General features: G+C 38.5%; 1 protein-coding gene across 2 annotated transcripts in view; it reads right to left on the reverse strand.

The window, feature by feature from the left end:
- arhgap21a (Rho GTPase activating protein 21a) overlaps nucleotides 1–24,834 on the reverse strand; it is a 111,379-nt gene extending 86,545 nt beyond the window's left edge. Inside the window, exons 1-2 of one of the 2 annotated variants that reach the window (XM_081353319.1) lie at nucleotides 24,528–24,834; nucleotides 23,191–23,393 (exon numbers count right to left, since the gene is read on the reverse strand). In XM_081353319.1, the coding sequence (XP_081209445.1) occupies nucleotides 23,191–23,262 (72 nt within the window). In that variant the 5' untranslated portion in view covers nucleotides 23,263–23,393; nucleotides 24,528–24,834. The remainder of the gene's footprint in view (nucleotides 1–23,190; nucleotides 23,394–24,527) is intronic. The other variant, XM_081353320.1, reaches the window with a different exon arrangement.
- Nucleotides 24,835–25,577: the final 743 nt, after the last annotated feature.

The following is a 25,577-nucleotide window of genomic DNA, read 5'->3' on the forward strand; positions in this document are numbered from 1 at the left end:
CCGCGCTAAAATTAATTCCATTGCTTCAAGACTCACACTACGCAACGCAACCTGCATTAGATTAATCGATAACAAATAAACGTGATCGACGAAATTCTTAACGATCGATTATCGATCGTCGATTAATTATGCCCATCCCTAATGAACGAGAATATAAAAAAGGGTATGTGCGTGAATTTGGGACGTGCTTGATGTTAAAATGTGAAAAAACAACTCAATGCAGTGCACATGCTCACTGACACAAAGCGTAAGCACATGAACAGAAAGCCAAGTCTCTCAGCATCCGATCGCGAATTCAGCTCTGTTTCACGTCTTATTGCGCTTAAATGGTCGAATACACCCAATTATGTCAAAATGCTCATTGTGTGGAGTATTCATGTAAACACAGCTGGTTATGTCTCAAGTGAACGTAAACAGTTGGGTTTAAACCGGATGTGTATCAGTATAATGGATCCGAGCGTTTGTTCTTAAAGTGACAGCAGCCTAATATACCGAATTTGCTGCTCTGTGTTAATAATGTGAATCAAACAAAACAGAAAATAACTTACTGCTCTTGACTTAACATTTTTTTAGCTTCAATAAGAATAAATCTATATTTAATTCATACAGTGAATACTAGCCTATGCAATATTTTATTTTTTACATTAAGATTATTACATTTCTGTATGAATTCTAACTACGTTAAATAAACCTAATTGTGCCTGAAAAAGTAACAATTTTTGTTACATTGTATTTGTCCTATTGTTTGAAATTTGCTTATTTTTTCTTATTTTTAATAACACAAACGAGGTAAAATAACATAAAATAACTACCGTATATCGTGATATAGGCTATATCGTTATCATGAAATAAATTTCTCACAACTTGGACTTATCGCCCACCCCTATTTTCACCTGAGATTTGGAGCCAAATTACAGGAGGGGTAAAAAAATAACTTTAGAAAGACAGCAGCATCATTATTTTATTTTTACACAGAGATTGGTAGGTCTATTAAATAAATCTGTTGACTTTAGCTATCTTTATCTAAAATCTGTTGCCTTTACAGTACCATGGTATATGTGTATGGCAGTGACATACACATAAAAACAGCATCCCTGTGTAATGGTACTGCAACAATAATGTTTTGCCCGTGTACTGTGTATGGCTGCAGTATATGCGTGTTCTGCCTTGTGGTTTCCCTCCACTGCAGGTCGAGTGGGTGGAGTTACAGCGATGTATCACTGCTGCTCTGATTCTCTGGCCTTCATGCAGCATTCTACACTACTATGCACTGTTGCCATGGTAACGGCCTCCTCTTTGACCTGTGGTTGTGATGTTTACATTAAGAGAGAGCGATCTGGTATATTTAAATGAGTGTGTGTGTGTGTGTGTGTGTGTGTTTCGTAAGTGGATGGGGGCGGGGTTTGAGGAACACAGTCATGAAACAATCCCTCCCACCCTGAACCTGCCCCTCTGATGCCTCCTCTAGCTCCGCCTCCTCCTGCCTGCATTGCACCAAAAGACCTGTGTCGTTTCACAGGAGACGTCTCACATACTCTCTCGCCTGTTTCACATTCAGAGCATGTTAAACCCTGGATAACAGCACACAGCAGAGGAACACACACTCATGAGAGACAGAAAACAAGTGCATTTCCACCATTAACGCCACTCGAGTTATAATGAGAAAAGAGAGACAAATTGAAGGACAAATGTGTTTGATCAGCCTAGTGTGTTTTTTATACAGGCATACCAGTGTCACAATTGGACATGTACCATGATATTCTTTATATATGATGTAAATAACATTTAAATATGTAATAAATATGAGCATATATCTGTAACGATTACATTCGTTCTGACTGCACCTGTTCTTGTTAGTCCTAATTAGTTTAATCTTCCTCCACCTGTGCCTGTTTAGTTCCCTCATTTACCTTGTGTATTTATGCTCCCTGTTCTGTTCTATCCTTTGTCGGTTATTGTTGAATGTCATGCTTGTCTGCATGTTTGTCACCAGTAAACTCTTTGTGAATTACACTCACCTAAAGGATTTTTAGGAACACCATACTAATACTGTGTTTGACCCCCTTTCGCCTGGCACTAAGGGGCCTAAAGTGTGCCAAGAAAACATCCCTCACACCATTACACCACCACCACCAGCCTGCACAGTGGTAACAAGGCATGATGGATCCATGTTATCATTCTGTTTACGCCAAATTCTGACTCTACCATCTGAATGTCTCAACAGAAATCGAGACTCATCAGACCAGGCAACATTTTTCCAGTCTTCAACTGTCCAATTGTGGTGAGCTCGTGCAAATTGTAGCCTCTTTTTCCTATTTGTAGTGGAGATGAGTGGTACCCGGTGGGGTCTTCTGCTGTTGTAGCCCATCCGCCTCAAGGTTGTGCGTGTTGTGGCTTCACAAATGCTTTGCTGCATACCTCGGTTGTAACGAGTGGTTATTTCAGTCAAAGTTGCTCTTCTATCAGCTTGAATCAGTCGGCCCATACTCCTCTGACCTCTAGCATCAACAAGGCATTTTCGCCCACAGGACTGCCGCATACTGGATGTTTTTCCCTTTTCACACCATTATTTGTAAACCCTAGAAATGGTTGTGCGTGAAAATCCCAGTAACTGAGCAGATTGTGAAATACTCAGACCGGCCCATCTGGCACCAACAACCATGCCATGCTCAAAATTGCTTAATTCACCTTTCTTTCCCATTCTGACATTCAGTTTGGAGTTCAGGAGATTGTCTTGACCAGGACCACCCCTCTAAATGCATTGAAGCAACTGCCATGTGATTGGTTGATTAGATAGCATTAATGAGAAATTGAACAGGTGTTCCTAATAATCCTTTAGGTGAGTATATAGTCTTCAGTATTTCCTTCATTGGCGATCTGTGACAATATCAGCAGTTCATAACTGTTTTAAGCATGCCGTGTTGGAATAGAGGATTTTATAGCACAGCCCGAGTGGCAAAGCAAACTGATGATACCATCACTGTACCATGGTACCACCACAGTACGTTTTTGTGTTTATAGAAGGTATTTTGGAGGCAGAAGGTTCATGTTATTATAGTACCGGCACAAAATATGGAGAGAATATTTGTGCTGCATTAGCACACATTGATTTTCACTGCATATGGTAATGTACTTTGCTGTGTAGTGTCAATGTGAGTACAAGCATCAGAGCCAATTAACTGCACAGACACGTCTATACAGAAAACATGAATCAGATGTCGCCTAGTCACTATATTATAGGTTACAGTGGGAGCGCCAACTGCTGCATGCCCTAATGGAAAGTACTGTTGCTCAAACAATTTTTCTACTTTGAACAAATCAGTTTTCTTTCCACTAAAATGCAAAATTATGCAATAGGTCAGTGGGGTCAAAAACAACACTGGATTGCTGACTATTCTATTCTATTGGGAAAAAAACTAACTATAAAAAAAAAAAAAACATTTAAATCTTAGTATTTTGTGTAAAAGAAATGCATACAGGTTTGGAATGACACAAATTTGTTGATTACTTACAAATAATAAATAACACGTGCACACTTCAATGCCCACTTCAGAAGCTCTGAAAGCTGGGTTTGCCAAAGTTTGAGTTTTTTTTTTTAAATAATACAAATGCATACATTTACAGAATACAATTAGGGCATTAGCCATTCTATTATTAAACAGAACTGTTGAACATCACTGTCAAAATAAAAGTCCCACTTATGACACCTGTCGGCCAAAAAGAAAAACTTTGCACTATTGCCGATAATTAAAAAATGCCAAATATCATCGGTCAACCGTAAACTTTTAAACTAATTTGTATAATGTTAAACTCAACTGTTCAACTTTGTTATTGCAAAAAGACAATAGCTAGGCTATGTTTCCATCCACCTATTTTATGCATATTTTAGGATATCGTCTAAAAAAACTGCTGGATGGAAACGCCAAGATGTGCATAAATTCTAAAAATGTGCATAAAACCTTAACAGATACATTTTTATCTGATAAGAAAACATGCGCATAAACTACACAATTTTACCGAATAAATTCCTCAATGTGCATCAAAACAAATCATGTGACGGCATTACTGGACGAAGCAGCGGACTGATCTTTTTGCACAGCATCTGAAATTCCCAAACAGCAGGTGTCTTCCTCCGAAGTCTTGCATTTCATGCGAAGTCTGCGTTTCGTCTGTGCCCTCTGAGACGCAAGTAATTTATTATATACGAAAATTATTATATACAGTGGCTTCTTTTACTTTCCTTAGTGATATTTAGCACCAGTTTATCGGGAAGTGACGATTTTGTTCTATTCGACTCAATGGATGGAAACGCCGCTTTAGTCGCAAATGTTTTATGCAATATTCCGATTTTGCGCACAAGGTAAATTCGAAACATAGCTAATGCAGCTCATGTCACCTTAGATCCACAACTCTCAGTGAAACTGAATGAAATCAAATTACTTTGTTGGTGCAAATTGCTGTCAGTGTGAACAATACAGATAAATCAGTAGATCTAAGCATGTTTATTCAAATAACCAATCTTATTTCTCTGTAATACACGTTGTTGAGCAGTTTCTTTATGCATATTAAGCACACACATGCTCAACTGTTGCATTAGAAACAGTTGCACTGCACACACAGACACACACACACACACACACACACACACACACACAGACACACACACAATTGTAGATCTTGAACCCTCACACAGGAAGTGACACATAAAGAAGCGGGTCCGACAGGCCTGTGCAAATAAGCCAGATATAAAGTGACCTCTGTACAGTGTCAAATACTGGCAACCAAACCAATGTGCCTAGCCAAAAGCTGCCCTTCTCCACTGCAGCTGATCTGGAGGTTTTATGATTCCCTTTCTCGTATCAATGGAGATAATTGTGTGGTCCTGAATTCCTCTTTATAAACGAGAGCACAGGGCACGTTACAGCAGCAGAGACACTTCTCTTACTCTTCCCAGGCATCAGGGGGAAAAAAATGGATTGTGAATTCTCTCCTGGGAGTGGGTGGAGTGAAATTATGTCAGAAAATGTTGGTTATCCATGCACAATCTGCCTTTGATATCGTAATCCCTCTCATGTCTCTTCCTCACACAGATTTCTATCAGTTCTCTTTGAGTGGACACTGCTAGCGGGCTTTTCCGGTTTTCCTATCACAGATCATGTGATGGGGCCTTGTAAGAGTTAGTCTCACATAGCCATTCACAGTTATTTTGCAGTTGTTGTTGTTTGTTTTTTATGTGGCATTAACATATAAAGCTAAAATCATCTGCTATGCAATAACTTTGAAAACAAAAAATATGTAGGTGTCAGAATATGCATTCTCAAAAAGATTCAGTGCTATGAACCTGCAAAGCAACAAACTTTACAGAATCCAATGATTACCTTCTTTGGAAGCACTGATGGTAGTGGCTGGTATCAATAGAGATTGTATCCGTCTGATATTGCACTCATAAAATGCTCCAATTCCAAAATCAATACTGGTCAATTACATGAGCTACATGATTAATCTTTAAAAGATCGCAATCTCGATTCAAACACCCACGCTATTTTATTCCTAAATGACAACGATTCGCCATTGTCTATTAAACCTTTGACAAAATCACAACGGAACATTCAAATATGTCCCAGAAAAAGTGGTTATCATGTATTGGAAACAGCTTCACAAACAGTCTTTTCAACCACACAGTATTGTTATTTATGTTACAAATGTTCAAATTATCAAGTACTGGGATAATGGAAGCGATCATAAGAGCAAATCCCCTTTTGAATGCAACTTGGCTCTTCACAAGGTGGTGACAAATTACTGTTAAACAATTTAATTGTCATTAAATCATTCAGTCAAGAGATTTGTCTAAAAACGCTGATTCATCAAGTGAAGTAGGCCTATTTATTAGTGAGTCATTCATTCAAATTGAATTTCTTAAATAATTATTTTAAATTAATTAGCCTAAACATTGAAGTAGACTACAGCATCTAACATTTTGTCAGAACCTCTGGTAAAAAAAAAAACATGTTATTTTATTTAGCCTAGGCCTATTTGTCTGTTCAGAATCGTGGGAGAATCCTGATCTATATTTGAAACAAAAAATAGTGACTCTCAATTTATCCAGAATCGTGCAGTTCTACTGGGCAAGTGGGCAGTGAGAGGCAATTCACAAAGTACACTCATTCAATAGACATAAGCAGAACAAATTTCTGTCTAAATTGTTTGAAAACCCTTTTTTTTTTTTACTCGTATTTTATTAAATGCGTCAATTTAGTTTTCAATTTACATATTTTTTAAGCTTAATATCACAAATAAAACTAGAAAACAACATCATTTATATATGCCACAGGTATATGAGTCAAAAACATAGTGATGACCAGCAAATATATTATTTTGTAAAATCTTTTTATAAAATGAATGTCTATCACTAAAAAGACAAAATGACTCAACAGAATCATTCATTTTAAACCGATACATCTAAATGAACAATCCAAATGAATTGATTCACTAAAATGAATCAATGAGAGAATTCATTTGAGAGAGTGGACAATTTAGAGTTGTGTCTGCAATGTCAAACTGTCCAAGTAGGTAAATTTCATGGGTAACAAACTTTGCGACTATATATAGCATGAATATGTGTAGTACATGAATGCAATGTGGCCGTACTACATTGGCCATGTTGTCACAGTCATGTGACTTACAGAGTGAGCTGCGCTGCTTCACTGCCATTCACAACTCCTCTTCCATGGCTTCATGGGATAGTAAAGTGTCCATCAGGTGCGCACTTCAGAATCTCTTCACATTCTGTACTATTTTTCACCAAGTGTATAGCAGTTAAGCAGGCATAGCAGTTCTTGCGCGCTGTGTGAGAAGTTTTGTTTGCGCAAAACATCCAAAGTGCGTGCCCACTTTGACGCTTCAAAAAGTTCATAAAGAGATCGTAAAACTAATCCATATGAATTGAGCGGTTTAATCCAAATGTTCTGAAGAGACACGATTGGTTTGTATGATGAACAGATTGAATTTAGGCTTTTATTCACATATAATCAGTGATCAGCGAACATAAACAGAAGCTCAACCGTACTTGCTTGAAGCACTACAAACAAACCTTGGCAAGTAAACATTTGAACCATTGGCCTGCAATAGACTTAACTAAAATCTGAGTGCAATACAGTATTATACAAAGAGCAATGTACACAAAGTATTATACAAAGAGATCTCTGTTGAGAAATGAAAAAAGAAGTTAGTAGCATCACTTTTCTTAGTTAGTTGCTCCCAGCACTATGTGAAGTATGCATCAGATGGTCTGTGAACGGACCCGAAGCATGAGGCTATGCAAGAGTGATCTCAAAAGGACAGAAGGTGAAGCCCACAGGCAGTATCATTAGAACAGACATACAGCCCCAGTGAAAGTAAACCAGCTCGGTCTGGAGTCTTTCTCTAATGCTTTAATTCCCTTCAGATCCTGTTCACGGCCCTTCACATGCTCTATACGTTACTTCGGGGTGTATTGTCAGGGCGGGTGTGATGCGAGCGTGAGCTGGGGCCACAGTTACACAAAGAGCGGGGCCCCTCACCCTCAGCGGAGCAGGTGGGCCAATTAGTGTCCCTTGGGCTTCCACAGATGCTCCCAAAGACCAATATAATTGGGATCTTCACTGCTGGGCTGCTATGAATTATTAATACGTTTATGAGGGATGTTATCGGTCGTCATAATGATGAGACTAGCAGACATGCTCATTTAACCACAATGAGCTGAGTTAAGACAAAAAAAACAACACAACGGGACGCTCTTCTAACAGATTTTACCCCTTCTGGAAGGTTAAGGATTTCCCCAGCGTGGGCCGGTCATTTTTTCCAACCGATGACCAGGTGCTGGAGTGTGAATGCTGAATATCATACTGCAGTCTTAGCACAAAGACTGTGTTCATGGCTCCAAACAGAGGCCCATCAGTCCTACATGCATGCAAACAGTTTCAGCAGAGCTAAAATTAAATTAGTTCAAGGGGCGAAGCAAGAAGGCACTGCTGAGTTAGAGCCGGCACAGCACGACCCGCAACACAGATCACACAGAAAGACAGAGCTGGACAATGATTACAGTCTCTAACTTGTCTGTCTATGAACTGAGTGCCAAATGAACTTTGAAAAGAAGCCAGGGATATATGCACACACACACACACACACACACACACACACACACACACACACACACACACACACACACACACACACACACAAGAAAGCTGCACCAGTTGTGTGCTAGGGTTTTGCAGTTTACCAGTATCAAAGAAGGAACCAAAATATAAAACAACACCAACCATAATGTTTCATATTTTAGTACTGAATGAAATGTGCTGCTATTTAGGGGTGTGAAAAATCATTGTCATTGATTATAGATACTAAGGTAATAGGCTAAGTGTTACAGAAGTAGTCTTATATTTCATCTGCTTTCACTCTGACTGTGCTCTTTAGATTATTTAGTTTTCTTTCCTTAAAAGTAAACTGATAAATATAATGACATTGATAACAATACATCATTTTTATTTAATGAAAGCCTCAATATTTCAGACAAATTTTTGTTTTAAAGGTTTCATCATTTGTTTTTCTAGCCATCAAGCCAATTCTACAAAGTGCACATTATATAGACATTCACCTGAATGTAAAATACAGAAATAAATAATAAATAAAAAAAATCGACAAAACATTAGAGATCAGTAACGAGTGCTCTGTGAAATCAGACATCCCCGTACAACCAGTTCTGCATTCCCACGCAGCAGGAATACACCAAGTTATTCTTGGTATCAGACAAGCATTTCCATGAGATAAGACATTGAGGGCTGCCAGGGTCAAAAGGAACTATGCATATCTGCAGAACAATGTGACTCTTTGAGTCAGTGATACTGTGCATTTTAGGCCATCCTTAAAAATATTCTTGTTTGCCGTAACCCGACCGACCCTGTCAATTTAGTACCGACTAGGCATGTGCCGGTATTCGGTAATGCGATAAATCGCGGTAATGAATATGCACGATATTGTTATCGTGGGCACTTCAAAATACCGTGAAAAATAATAGATCAGAATTTATATTTATAGAACGCGTATTGGCTTATTTTCCATCAACCGCTTAAACAAACACTGCGTATGCTGCGCGAAACACGTGCGCACTCTGATGTAAACAATCCCCACATGTATAGCACTGTGTGCATGCGACGCAGTGCGCACTCTAGTCTAAACAATCCTCACATGGAGAAGAAGCATGACGGAAGGAGGAACGCTGCCGACGATTTATCCCCCTTCTAAAAGCAGAGCTGCCAATAGGCATTCAGCGTGAGACTCACGCAATTTACACTTTTCAAACGCTCTCGCGCCACATGCAGTTTCTCAGGCAGAGAAAAATCGCGGAGAAAAGAGGACACGGAGACCGACAGACTAGACAGAGCAGGTTATTATGGTATGAAAACAATTCTCAGCTCTCATGTTCTGTCCATTTTATTACGAAATTCAGACAATAAATACTGTTTTGGTGCTTGTAAATGTGACTTGACAGATCACTGTAGCGCCTCAGTTCAAGTAAACCGATCATCTGTTACTTTTTATGTAAAGATACAGTAGGCTACAATTTACCGAAAGGTATATATGCCTCATACATAATATCGATCATTCAGTGTTTTTCAACCACGGAAAGAGGTCAATAAAACTGCAGGTGAACAATTATGTCACAGAACGTTCGTTACATTTACCTCAGGAAAGCCATTTAATGACCAAGTTAGTTGACTAGAAAAAAATAGCTATAGAGAGGAGTATTTTGCTAAATATGTGCACTATATTACATTTGTATTATATTTTTACTTGTGTCATAATTGTTATTATAATGAAAACCAAATTATATTTAATTTAATTAGTTAATTTTTAACCTTTAATAATACCAGCAGACAGGGCTCTCTGTATGTTTACAGCATTATGTGAGATATATTTTTTCTTGAGAAAAATTAACGTCTATCTACTGTAGCCTACCTAATAATTATCCAAAAAGTCAATACTGAATCAAGATTGAAATCAAATCCCAAGAATTGAAAGCGTGAAAATTGTGTAAAATTCTATTTAGTTACCAAATGTTTTGACAATCACTATTGTAATGCAAGTAGTTTTTTTTCTACATCCCCCTCACCAATCCATCCATTTCTCTTGAGCAATTAAAATATCGTGATAATACCGTATACCGTGGTAAAAGCTCAATCAATTAATCGCAGCATGAAAAGTTTATACCGGCACATGCCTAGTACCGACCCAATTATTTATTTATTTTCCCTTTTAGTCCGACCGACTTGCCGGTTGTAAACTTGCGTTAAGACCGACCAATTTTTTTTAACTCTTCAAACAACTAATACAAATGCAATAAAATAATATTAGTTATTAAGTATTGTGAATATAAATTGCTTCTTTCTTTTAAATAAAAACTCGTGGCGCGTCATTATGTTTACACCAGGTTTACGCATGTCACACTACCGCCTGTAGGCTAAGATCGCTCCGTTTCATTCACTGTCAATGGTTCGCGCTTGGTAATGATGGCTGCGGCTTTACTCTAAAGATTATTTCATTTTTATATGTTGTTGAATATGGTTTATTAAAAAATAAACATGTGAAAGCGTGTTATATAGGCTACATGTCATGTTTTAGTCAGTAATGACGACGCTACTGCAACACGCATCGCCGCAGATGAGAAGCTAAGCATCAACGTGCTATCGCAAATCAAAGTGAAAGTAAGTCGCAGACGCTTAACACACGATCATCTTTATTAAATGTAAAGAAACGAAATGATCTTACCAGGGCTGTTTCCGCTTTCTCTTATTGCGGGCTTTGATTCAGAAATTTTAGCTGTTGACCAATAAAATAATAACTGTTGCTTTCGGTGCACTGCATTAAATCTGCATATAGCGGGAATTGAAGATCGGTTATATCCGCAAAAAAACAACAACACACATCTATGTAACCAGGTGTAAATAATTGAATCGTTTTGATCAATCAGATTGCAATCTGATCTGAGAAAACGCAAAGTGGCCTGGTGTAAACAGCCCCTAGACATCGGTGAAAAATGTTCTCTCAAGACCCCCCCGACCCCGATTTTTTTTTTATTATTAAAAAAATATACTTTTTTATATTATTTTTTATATATATAAAAAAATAAAGACCTACCTACCGACCCTTTTTTTCTTTTTTTTTGCTGTTACTGCAAACCAAAATATTTTTAAGGATGGCCTTAAAAAGACATGCACACTAAATTGCATTTCATGCATGGAGTAAGGCTGCACAGACCTGACTATTAAAAGCACAGTAAAGGTCACATATCCGACTCCATTTGTGGCTGTTCATGCAGTCCAGAACTCTTAGATGAGCCATGGCATTAGTCCTGATACAGACGGCACCCCCGCGTCCACCTGTGCTTTTATCGTTTGACTCTCCAGTCGGTCCCTTGGAGCCTGCTCCTGGCACAAAGGTGATGGGGGGTGTGAGGAAGTGAGAGCGTTGCGTCTGAGCCCATCTGTGTGCCCAGCAGGCACTCCATCAGCTAAACGCATCCTTTCCACAGCTCATTAGTGCTGGATTAATAATGTATTCGAACACCAAAACACAAGAAATCCACCCAGACGTCCGCAAGTTCTACTACAATGATCCAAAGAAGAAGAAGGTGATGACACCAACAAGGAGGCTTGTATCCAGTGCTCAGTATTTAAGAGTAATCAGTCTCTCCCTCTCGGTCGCTCTACCACTCAATCACCCCATCTGTTCGTCTTCTCGCAGTGCTGAGTCAGGTAGCACTGCCGTAGCACTGCCGCAGCAGGCTTAACCCCTCGATGGAGGAGACAAGACTGCAAAAGACAAAACGCATCCCGAGGAACTCTAAATTCGCTACTGCTTTAAGAAACACTGTGATACTCTCACGCATCGCAGATACAGAAGAATGAGGTTGAAACAAAACTGCATGTCATAGAACATGTCACGAGACTATGGCAAGTGTGTGAATATGCTTTCAGAACTGAATAGGCTGAACTGTGTACAACATGCACTACTTGGGGCAATTTTATTATTGACTTGCAAATATTTGGCAAAGCAAGCACCGCTCAAAATAGTGCTCATAATTATGGTTAGAGTTTTGAATAAACACTTACACTGTTTTAAAAAAAAAAATCCCAGAGGACAAAAATATATTTAGAAGGAGGGTGCCAATTCATTTCTTTTTGGGGAGGGGGGGGGATTGGGGCATTGACTTGGGCCAGTAAACAACAACCTATCAACCACCCAAAACACCATTGAAACCTCCTAGCAACTCCATTACGAATACTTCGAATATTCTAACTGTGCACTAAGAACCTCTCAGGACACCCTAGCACAGGGGTGTCTAATCTTGCCCCGGATGACCAACGTCCATCTAGAGTTTGCCACCAAATTACCCCAACTCACTTGCTTATTGTAAGTCTGAGGACCTTGATTAGCTAGTTCAGGTGTGTTTAATTGTGATTGAAGCTAAACTCTGCAGAACAGTGGCCCTCAGTGGAATTGGATTGGACACCCCTGTCCTATCACATATACCTTAGCATTGTAGCACTACATCTTGGTATCACCACTTGGTATAAATCTAGTTCCTTTATCTCTTATGAATCTTAAGTATGTTGCTTCTTAGAAACACATAGAAGCAAATTGATCAAGGGGAATCTCACATCTGACAGATGTTATGATAGTGTAAACACTATAAGTAGCAAAATGGGGCCAAGGTGAATCTGGCTGGATTTTGCAGATCTTGGCTCAGAAATGCACCAACCACAAAAGGAATCCAACTGTCAGCAGATTGGTTCCACACATGCAATTTTAATAACATCCAAATGCCAACTGTCAATCAGATGGAAGGAGTTGGCAGCCAGAACCACATCAGAGTCTAAAGCAAAATGAAAGCGGGAGTGCTGAATAGAAGCTGTTTAGAAGGATGGGTTCAGTGGACATGCACTACCATGGAGAGGCTTTTCAGAGAGGCTTTGGGATACTAGGTCAAGCCTGAGCGAGGTAAACCAGAGCAATGCACCAGAGACCGACAACTGTGTTAGGTTATTCTTGGCTCTGCATAACATTTATACTGGATTGCAATAAAAGGCTGCAGCAACATGAAATTCAAAGCGTAGATGGGGAAGATTACATGAAGATGTGGAGCGGATTGATGAAGCCACACATGAAGGATCTCTGGGCAGGTCAGGGCTACATACACACTCATGTTGTGCGGGTCAGTTGGGCCAGACTCCCATTGTGCAGGCTTGGAACACCAGGGCCTCATATGTAGTGCTGTATAAACACATGCTGGAGAAACACATCATTTTTGTACACTAAAAAAAAACTACATCCATTGGGTACAGTGTTTCCTCTGGGCACTGCGAGAACCAACACAAACATTGAAACATACCCCAAAGTGTTGCAACCTTCTTGGACGTGATATAGCCTAACAGGCAAAGGAACAACCAAGTAAAGAAACTAAACACAGTTAACCCTGGTCTTACTATATTGCAAACCATGGTCTGATCCCTAAAAAGACAAATAAATCAACCCTCACAGTTCTGTCATTAATGAACTGTGAATCTCCCCCTTTAACAGAGAATGGATCAGTCTAGGGTTCACAACCTCATATTCTGACCCCTTTCAACCAGCCCAGGGGCCAATCAGATGAAATCAATACCGGTAGTGAAGCTCTGAATGCACACATCAAAAGAACAAATCAATGATTGCCTGCCAAATCACAGGATTAAAAAAAAAACATACATGACGTGTGGGTAGCCAATTCAGGCGTTGGCCGATGTGACACAAACTCATCACATGACTCTTGAGTTCAGATGGAAAATGATTCAGGCGATGGGATACAGCTATTAATGTGTCCTGAGAAGATATAAACACTAACAGCTTACAAACACTATACCACACCATCCTACACTGACTGAACTGTAGCCAGTCAGCTGTACCCAGCGTGGACCATATTTTGTGAAATTCTGGTTATCTGCACTAGGTGATTGTGACCTGTTTCTGGAACAGCATCTTTTGTTGGTACTGGAACAACATTTCTGTCAAACAAACAGTTCTAACCAGCTTTTTTGTCGGAAACCTGGCAAATTTCAATTAGTTCTTCCCCAATCACTCATTGGCCCAGCCCAGAATCAAAAACAAATTTCTAGGTAGACTGTTGCACCCGACTCACAGAGTCTGTCAGATCTGAACTGGTGTTTATAGCTAGCTGTGTCCTTTTTGGTGTCCTGTATGCACCAGACAGTCCATGAATAACATCTACTTGCATTCTTAGAATAGAAACTACCCGCAACCCTAACCCTAAAACGTTAGGCTAATAACTCCTAAAATCAGTTCAAGCCTGACCCTTGCCCTAAACTAAACCCTTTCTCAATTAAATCGAATTGGTTGATTAGGATTTTGCTCTAGTAACATGCTGGGCAAATCACAGTCAAAGTCAAATTCAGCAACATGAGATACAAAGGGTAGTTCATTCATTCATTATGGAGACTTGCTGTGAGTTAACACTAACAGGAGAGAGAGAAATTTTCTGCTTCGATCTAGAAGTGTCCATGCAGATGTAAATAACCACACAAAACAAAGTCATTGAAATAACAAAATAATCTGGTCATGATGATAAAGACAAATATGTGTGAAACATGCACAGGCAAACTATTCTAATGTACATTGATGCCTGTGGTCAGGGCATGAATACTAAATCTATGTGGAGCATTCAGATGCTATCAAGATTAAATTCAGCTAACCAAATGAAATCTCATGAAAATGAAAGTGACAGAGGAATATGGCATCCATTCGCTGACAGGAAGTCTCATTGCCACAGACAGCATTCCATAGATTTTGTGGAAAACAATATTGCTAACAAGAGTCTCTTCATTCATATAGAATGCTGGCTAAGTTAATCAAGGAAGGAAGAAGAAAGAATTACAGCATACTTCAAACCTATTACTTGAGCTGACCCTTTCTATCTACTGTGTAATTTTTACAAATATTTACCATGGTAACCAAGTTTCAAATACATTGTAAAAATGTAATGTAAGCAGTTGGTACCTTAAGGAGTTACTGTATTTTTACCTAATGTGATTAAAAATTAAAATGATTAAAAAAATACTTTAGTTGGTGTATCCTAATGTAGACATGTTGATTCAGTAATATTAAATTAGAATTTATTTAAAATTGATTTATATTTAAAACAAAAATATTTGTATACCATAATTACTAAAGGTTTTGTTCCTCTTGTAAAACAATAAAAAAACAAATGAATATTTTGAAAACAAATGAGTGTGTTTTTTTTATTTAGAGATATATTAACAATAACTGTGCTAAACAGTTTGGTCTATTTTGGTAGACAATATGATTACCATGCTGAGCTAGTTAAGAGAGAACAAGACTACTGTCACAGTCACAGTGTGTGTGACATCCAAACATGAGTAGTGTCCATGTGTTTCACTAACTGCACATCAGACCAGGTGGCAACAACTTAACACAGATGTGCTCTGGGCATGTGTAATATACACCAATACTGCCTCACTAGACACAATTCCCACTGAGAAACATACTCAATCTACCCATTCCAATAAGTGGTAGCCTAATAAGAGAGAGAGGCATCAGACTTGAGTCATTTACTATTGATTATTGGTCTCCTTTCTGACTACAAGGCTTACACAACAAACTGATGGCTGCTCATTATGACATAAAAAAATGGAGTGTGCCAAATGTAAATCCACTGTGAATTTAACCTACAGTGGCGGGGATTCCAGATAAAATGAGCATTAACAATAATTTTCCTTTTCCGATGACGGACAAAAGAATCTTAGCAGAACCTATACTAACTCATAATAAGCAGTCCAAAGGCTTGACTGAATGATGATAACTGGGAATCGGATAAGTGGCTGCTATGTATCATCGGGAGCAGCCCTTAAATAAGACATTCCTGATGTTTCCCAAAGGAAGACTAGAGCTCTGAGAGGTTTCATTGACAGAAAATCCATCTCTAACGTGGATTCAGGTCAAGAACTGGAACACTGGGTTTAAGGAAATCTATTGGATTAGAGATCAAAGCATCTATACAATTTAGATCTTACTATTTCAGATATTAGTGTGCTTTCACTAAAGCCCTGCTGAATGAAAAAGACCAGACCAGCAAGACGTTTTCAGGCTGGTCTAGGCTGAAGACGTGAAGCTAGGTGACCAATGAATTCTGGTAGAAATGCCACAATGGCAGGAAAAAAATAGGGAACTGTCCTGTGCATATTGCGCTCAGCAGTGATTTTGTGGGCGTTTACGGCATTACTTGATTTGCATAATTCCTTAAAACCAGGTGCTAAAACAACACAAAATGCAAATAAAGTACAATATCAGTGACAGTCTATTTTTAGTGAATCCGCCCCTAAATGTCACACAATTTTGTGCAGAGCAATGAACAGAGCGTTTCTCAAATATGTTAGAATAGAGGGCAAGCCAAAGGCAAGCACACAGAAACACATTCACATGAAAGGGAGAGACTGTATAGACTGAAAACAGGGGTGAATCCACACACACACACACACACACACACACACACACACACTGACAGCCAGCATTTAACACTCTCTCTCTCTCTTTTTCTGAACAGACAACAGAAATCAATGCATATGGAAACAGAATGTGCGGGTGGAGGGCTGAAGTGCCAACTGAAAGCTCTGATATGAGACAGAACAGAACAGAACACAGAAACATCCCCGTCAACACTGGATTATGGTTTGGTCCATTGGATTCAATGAGACAACAGTCAGATCTAAAAGATGAGTTTGTAAAGGGCGTCTCCACAACATCTACAAAAGGGCTCAATTGCTTAATGATTTGAGCAAGCAATTCACAAATAATCAGGGCTTTTGTTAAAGTCAAGTCTATAATCTGATGTATTTCTGAATGAATAAGGATACAGAAAATGTAGGTTGGGAATTACAATTTTTCATTGACTGAATCATGAAAAGTGAGTGGTAAATATCAGAATCATGGTTAAGAGTATTGGTAACATCAGGTAAAAAAAAGATATTTTAGAGGCGGTGCAAGTTATGCTGATGCAGTGGTCAGTTGATGTACAAATTATTTGTATTTTTGTAATGGAAAATGACGGGTGGCTTATGACCGACACAATGATATATAGGCCTAGGCTTTACATGACAGAAGCTACAATTTAATTAAGCTGATTGAGATTCATCGGTAATGTTATCGGTTGGTGCAGATAATCACAATATGACCAAATAATGATTGATTTATTTGGCTTCTCATACATTACCATTCAAAACTTTGGGATCAGCATGTTTTATTCAGCAAAGATGCATTACATTGATTAAAAAGAGACAATAACGAAAGTACATTTTCATTTCTTGCTGACTTCACGATCAGATACAGAGAAATCAGAACCTCCTCAAGGTGACCTCATCAGGGGAACACCAGAGTATGTGTGTGTATGAGAGATAGAGAGTGTAGGTGTAAAAGCGAGGAGCAGCTGGGCTTTAATTACCCTCCATGGCACTGGCGTCCTCACAGGGGGCAGGGCGACCGAGGGAGGGAGACACAAAGAGAGAGAGGCAGACAGGGAGAGACGCCCTCATTAGACATGGAGAACTAGACGGGACAGAATAACGGGCCCACCTGAGACCACCAGGATGGGGGGGGGGGGGCGCGTCTATTAGGTGTCAGGAGAGACTGGAGCAGGTATTGAATCAAGCACCTGTCCATGCTCTACAAAAGGCACTGATGTATACTATATTGCAATTACTCTTTATGTGCGTCTTGGGGGTGATGTTATTGAGATAGAACACTGGTTTAACTCATGATAAACAGCAAATGGAGGATTTCAGCGTGTTAATGAATTAAACAAGCTTCATCACAGACGTGAACAAAACTGGACCCAACAATTACCCATGAGGGACACCGAATGTGTGGATAATGAATCACATCACTCTTTCATGCATATAAACAAAGCAATTACACACTGTAATGTTTAGTTTTGCCAGTGGCACTATATATGACTAGACAGATATAATGCTACTGCATTAAATTTTCTTCGCTCTGCAAAGGAAAATGGTAACAAAAACTATAGCCAAGATAACAAAATATGTTCAAATTATGTTTTGCTAACGTTTCCATTAAGTTATAAAAACGTTACATCTGATCTGAATGTTCTCTGAAGGTTCAAAACGTCGTTTTTTTTTTTAATTCCATTTTAGAATTTTTCAAACATAATGGGAACATTACTTTTGAAAGTTCTCTGAACGTTCTGAAACAATTAGTAACATTTAAAAATGTTAAATTGTAAATCTTACAAACCGTTTCAGATAAAAATGTTCCATGAACGATGTATAATGTTTTTGTGCCAACTTTTTGAGAACATTACTAAATTCCAGATAACTTTGTACGAATGTTTCATAACGTTACTGGAAGAATATTTGTTCATAACTTGAAAAAAACCTTTCAACAACATTAGCTGGGTGGCTGCCTACCTAGACCGAATGTTAAAGCAGCAGTGTTTTCAAGCTGTGTTGCCAACATGAAACTGAAAAAGGATGAGACTTAAAGGTGCTCTAAGCGATGCCACGCGTTTTTTAGGCCAAAACATTTTTTGTCACATACAGCAAACATCTCCTCACTATCCGCTAGCTGCCTGTCCCCTGAACACACTTAAAAAAAACGCGGTCTCTCTAGACACCACAGGCTCAAAAACGGCAACAAAAACAAACTGGGCTCACCCGCACCCCGAAACATAATAGGGCTGTCAATCTTCCTCTATAATACTATTCGAATTCCATTCCTTATTTTATTTAATATTTGAATAATATTCGAATATTAAATGCTCAAATTCATCCTATTATAAATATTTACGACATTACACAGTCTTATGGATCGCCAATGCAAATGCGTGATGTTGATCGGTCTCATATCTTCACACTTCACAGATAAACCGTGTCAGTTTGTCTGTTATCGCCTTTTTGCGGACAGCTGGTAAACGTTTTCGTTTGAAAATGTATATTTTTCTCTCCGTTTTGGCCTTCCGTCCACACTGAGACGGCGTTTTTATTAATGAAATCGAAGCTTTTTTGTAAACGCACTCCAAAGTGGATACATTTGAAAACTCCGTTTTCACGTTGTATTGTGGACTGGGAATCAAATTGTCAGGAGTGGTGATCTCCGTTTCCGTGGAGACATTGCTCTCCGCGATTTTTGTATTGTTATGATACAGCGTGGATAACGTGCACAATTGTGTTACGATTCAAAAACGTTATTGTTCATCAGACGAAACAAAAGCATTTCATTTTCACATGCGTGTAAGCGAGAAAGATTGCATTTTTTTTTTTAAATATACACAAAGCAATATTCGAATAGGAACTTCAGCATTCGAATAGTATTGATTTTTTAAATATTCGAATTATATTCGAATTTCGGAATTCGTTCCAACAGCCCTAAAACATAATAAACAGAGTTCCAGCCAATAACCGACAAGAAGTATTGGAGGGTGGGGTTTGGGGGGGTTAGTGTACGTACACATGAAGGGGGTGTGGAGGAGGGAGGGAATTTTGAATTATGGCCGACACACGACCAAAGAGACGACGTTCCGATAAACAAATTGCAAAGAAGAGTGACAAGGATAAGAAACGCACAAAGTACCTAATTTACATCGGAAAAACTTTCGAAAAGTGGCGAGAACTCCGCCGGCAGAAGGGATTCCAATCCGACATTCAGTTGCTCTGTTTTTCCAGAACAGGTAAATCCATTTTTATTTCTAAACAGACGTTCATGTTCGCCAAACCAACACAAGGATGTAATTAGCTAGAACTATGCAGTCAGCGTTAACTTTGGTGAATACAACATGTATGTTTCTAGCAGCGATCAATCTCTATTGTAAATGATCAAGCAAATTCACAGTAGGGCAACAATGTGTATGAATGATTGTTTTCACCCACTGTTTGTTATGAATTTGAATGTTCATTTATAGGCTATTGACAACTTTGACTAAATTTGTTTACGCGGCCGCCGTTGTTTATGCTCACTGGGAAAAGCAAAGCTAATGTTATCTTGCTATTATTGCGTCCTTGTATGGGAGCTATAGTTATAACCTCAGGTGGCGAAACGATTTTAAGATAATGTTTCTCTTTTTCTGCATTCTGTTCTGCAATATATAAAAGCATTTATCTTACTTGGCGACATTACTCATTGAATGAAGTATCAGTAAAACTTAACTTTGTTTGTAGTGACTACTTTGACTTTCCTTTATGTCGGAAGGGAGGGGAGGAGGGAGGAGACGGGATGAGGAGGAGGGAGGGTCTAGCTAGCCTCCGTTTTGTTTGACAACAATTCGAATGTCAACAAGAAGTTACGACTCCCGGGATCGCTTACAGCACCTTTAATTCTAAGTGAGTTTTTTTTACAAAAGACAGCACCGCATTGATCTTTTACAATGAGGCAATCCCAGAATGCACTGCAATGAGTGCAGTAAATAATTGCAAGAGTCAATAAGTCAAGAAATGTTGATTATGCAAACAAAAACCTTGTATGTACTTATGTTCGTATGTACTCAATGTACTTATTTCAGTTTTATGTACACAACAAGTTTATTTATTTATTATTTTAGAGAATGGCGATGTTAGCTTAGTATCATGCTAATGTCAAACGAGTCTAGAGTCCCATGTGATTCATCATATCTGCGTGTTGAGAGGAGTCGCTGCTATGTAGAGGTGTTAAAATCAGTCACTTGTGAGTTTCCAGAATGTTTAGGATGCTGCCATAGATAATTCGTAAAATTTTATATAGCGCTTTTCTCTGCACTCAAAACGCTTTACATAGAAGGAGGGAATCTCCTCAACCATAGATAGAAGGTAGCTTTAAAAAGCAAGTTAGATCAGTAGGTTTTGAAACAGAGCTACTGTCTGTATATCACAGAAATTACAAACATACAAATATTATTTGTAATGAAGTAAATCACACTGTTTAAAATGTAATCCCCAACTATATTGAACTGGTGGTAGTGTAATGATGCTTACTGAAGCCCAGATGCTGTTAGCTCAAGGCACTTTTTTATGAATCTGCTGGGGACATTTCACACACCTGCTGAGAACTTCAGTTACTGTTTAACTTTATAACTAGGTAGCAGTGAGAACTGAGCACTGGACTGAGACAACCAGTTCCCAAAAACTGTGCCACACCATCATAATTAGAGATTAAGAAGGAAGTGCTCGTGAACAAAGTACAAACTAATGTCACACGTATGTTTTTTTTTTTTTTTTATGGTCAAACATGACCGTCCAGCGCATGTTTACATTCAAAAACAATGCAAAAACGTGTTCTGCGTTAACGGACCTTTGATGTTGTTAAAGGGATAGTTCACCCAAAAATGAAAATTCTTTCATAAATTTGAGTAAATAAAAGCCTAAATTCAATCTGTTCATCATATAAAGTGAGCAAGTCTCATCTGAAAATTTGGACTAAACCGCTCAAATCATATGGATTACTTTTACAATCTCTTTATGAACTTTTTGAAGTGTCAAAGTGGTAGTTATGTAGCTGTTTATATAGGGATAGAAAGCTCTCAGATTTCATCAAAAAGATCTTCATTTGTGTTACGATGATGAATGAAAGTCTTACGTGTTTGGAACGACATGACTGAGTAATTAATGACAGAATTTTCTTTTTTGGGTGAACTATCTCTTTTAAGGAACAGTTCACCCAAAAATGAAAATTCTGTCATCATTTACTCACCCTCAAGTTGTTCCAAACCTGTATGACTTTCTTTCTTCTGCTGAACACAAAAGAAGATATTTTGAAGAAAGTCGGTAACCAAACGACTGATGGACCCCATTGACTTCCATAGTAGGAAAAAAAATAAAAATACTATGGATGTCAATGGGGACCAGCAACTGTTTAATTACCAAATTCTTTTGTGTTTAGCAGAAGAAAGGAAATCATACAGGTTTGGAACAACTTGAGGGAGAGTAAATGATGACAGAATTTTCATTTTTGGGTGAACTATCCCTTTAAGAGTTTCAGATGATATTATTCAAAAATAAGCCTATGGTAAACACTTTAAAGTTCAGACAAAATTTATGATGTTTTCATCAAAAAGCTGAATGCAAACAAAATATAACATGCAAAAAAAGCACTGTTATTTTAAAGAAAAACACTGCACCATTTCTTCAAAATAATGCACTGTTACTTCAAAAAAAGTTCAGCAGTTTTGAAGAAATGCAAAGTAATGATCTGTTCCTTCCAAATAAACAATTTCTTTCGACAACTGGCAGCATTTAAGAAACAAACACACACAGATTATAAATACTGAATCCCTCTTGACACATGCTGAGTGATCTGTCGACATGTTTGAAAACTACTGTGCCCACCGACCTTCTGTACCCACAGACCCTGAGCCTACACTGTAAGGAGATTACACACACACACTGGTTTTGCCATTACTTGGTTAATCCAAGCATGCGTTTGGCAGAACTGTGTTATATTCCTCTGACATGCGGTGTTACATCATCACTGAGAGCCTGACTGCATGTCAGAGGACACGCACAATCCTGCATTGCTCTAGTATTCTGAAGAGTGACATTATGCATTTGCAGCCATACAACATTACTGAGATTAGATAAGTAAGAGCCTTGCTTGCCAAATAAAACAATTAAGCTACTTCATTTAACGATTGCAGTCTCAATATAAACAGTCAGCGGCTGTTTCCAGGAACATTATACTGTTATGAGACCACAATCTATAAAAATATTTTATTGTTGTTTGGTAACAAATTTGTAATGATATCAGATGTTTCAAAAAATGCTTCTGAAAAAAAAAACCACAAAGTAAATATAATGTTTATCAATATTACTGGCCTGTGTGTGGTTGTCATATTCATTTTCTTCATAAATTTCGTTATAAATTGAACCGCATGACAAAACAAAGGTTTGAACGGATCACCATCAAAACGATATATTGCAAGGCAAGCCAATAAAATAAGCAAATGAAATAAAAAGTCGAAATCATCCAGTTCAGTTTACGGATGTCCCGCCAGCACTGCAGGTGTGTCTGACTAAAGCACTTGTCCCATCTTGAGCTGCAGAAGGTGTAGGCCTTACTGCCATTTTTACTCTGCTTTCACTCTCTTAAAACAATGAAATTATTTACCTCGCAAACTGACGACGCTGCTGGATTTTTCTTGTCATCGTGGTGCGTTGACGCAGCCCAACACGTCGCCATTATTTCATTTCAGAGCACAAAGGCAGAGGTCCTCTGGAGCCCAACATTGAGATGAGAGAAATCAAAGTGCTATAATCCCAATGATCTAATCCACACCGTCCGATCTCTTCATGCCCGCCCAATGTGAAGTCCTGCGGCCAAAGAAAGGTTACTTGAGAGGACACAATGTAGGACAGATACAGTGTGATGATTGTCCCCTGTCAAATAGAAGGTCTATCCCAGTCAACAGCCACCAACAGGCCTTCCTAAAATTGCCATTATTGAACTGTAGAATAGAGTTGAATAGAGCCCACATATACTGTATGAATATTGTAGAGTAAACAGAGAAGAGCACAACAGACAGAGTTGAAGGTTTTCTCATTCTCTAATAGCTAGCACTTTTTCCAATGATGTTTACCAATAGATAAAATAAAATGAAATATAGAGTATAAAAAGGAGTATAAAGCACAATAGTAGAACAGAGTATGAAAATATACAGTAGAGTAAGGTAAACTACAGTGCACTTTTGTTTTCTACCCTGCACCCAGTGCAGGGTTGAAAACAAAACTTCTTTGGTTAGTAAACATACGAGATAACCTGACGTTGCTAGAATATATTATTGAGATGATAAAGCAGAATTATGATTTGACCAGCTTTGAACACACTGTAAAAAAAAAAAAAATATTGGTTTAACTTAAAAAAGTAAGTTACCTGGTTGCCTTTAGTTCATTTAAATAAAAAAATCGAGTTAATATAATGAAGGAGATTGGTTTAATAAATAGAAACTCAAAAAAATATATATTGTTATCTGAACCATATTAATCATCTAAGTTGATTTGACAAAAGGTACAAAGTTGTGATAAATCATGAAAATACACTGTACAGTTTACCAGCGAAAGGTTGTCATCTGACATAGGCTACTGCCCTAACGTTACCATCTCTTCTCGAGTCCAGTCCTCTGCACACCATGTGTTTCTATGGAGAGATCTGTGGTAGCTATTTGAGACTAAATAGTAGAGTGGGTACTGGTTACTCCCGATTTAACACCATGTGCTGTCATGATATGAAAATCTGCTGTTTGAAAACATGCAGGGTGTTTGATAACGGGCGTGTGAACTATCAATCCGTAGATTAATGTGGATTGTAAACAATCATAAAACCATCATCTCGATCTGAACGTCCTCCGCTCATCCAATCATCATCTTCACTTTCTTTTGTTTCCAAATTTCTTACATGACAACAGTCGCCAACAATAGTAAGATTGAGGGGGTCAGTAAGACACCTACCTGTTCCAGTTATTAGATGACCATGAATCATAATGCATCGTTTCTCTGCCAAACACGCGAATAATATCCAAATATCCGATGCGTTGAAAACGATTTTCAATCTATCGACAAAATATTATTTACAGCACTCCACAGCCAAATAAGCAGCTTCATAATGAAAGAAAAACACACAGAAATCACCGAATCTAGCTGATACGGACGCGAAGAATGACTAGCGTTTAAAACGCAGCGCACGTATGTATCAACGATTTGAACGCGAACAGTTTGATCTCGGTTTCTTCCAGTTGGCGGCGCGACAGTTACAAGTGATGTCCGATTCGCGAACGAGTCGTTTTTTGAATCGGTTCTTTTTATTGATCCGTTTGAACCGATAAATCTCTTCACTGTAAAATCTTGGAAGTTGAAGACACATGGCAACAGTTTACCATGGTAACTACAGTATCCGCCAAAACACCAGTAGCCCACTACAGCATAAACGGTAACTTAGCCACAACATCTTATATAAACTAAAAAGAACAGAGAAAGGTTCTTACACTGTTTGAAGATTTGCTGATTTTACATCAGTAGCCTAACAGTTAATGTAATGTAAATAAATACTTATGATTCCATACTAAGTTTGCCAGGGGGTGACATGAACAACACACAACCTTTATAGCCCAGTCAATATAGTGACACTCAATAGTAGGCTATGTCTGTTGCATAACTTTAAATATCTTTTTTTAGTTTAAAGAGAAACCGTAAAATTTCTCGCGGAGACCTCTTCTAGCAATACTTCAGAGTTTTGATTCAAATGAGCTGGCGAATCTGTTCCTTTGAGTATGTCCATTGACACGAATCGTTTGAACGAACCGATTCGCTTAAAGACTCGGACTTCCCAAAGCTAAATACATTTACTACATTGACTGGCGTTCGGTTACTCCGCCCCCCCGCCCCCTCTGACTGCTCGCCGGCCTGTTGCCCAATAGCATGCGATATTCAAATGTGTTTGTCGACTTCAACCAACCGGATTTATTCTTACATAAGAGGCACATGCGTATGTATTTTTCTCTG

The sequence above is a fragment of the Scardinius erythrophthalmus genome (assembly GCF_964197995.2).
Source record: "Scardinius erythrophthalmus genome assembly, chromosome: 22".
NCBI lineage: Eukaryota > Metazoa > Chordata > Actinopteri > Cypriniformes > Leuciscidae > Scardinius > Scardinius erythrophthalmus.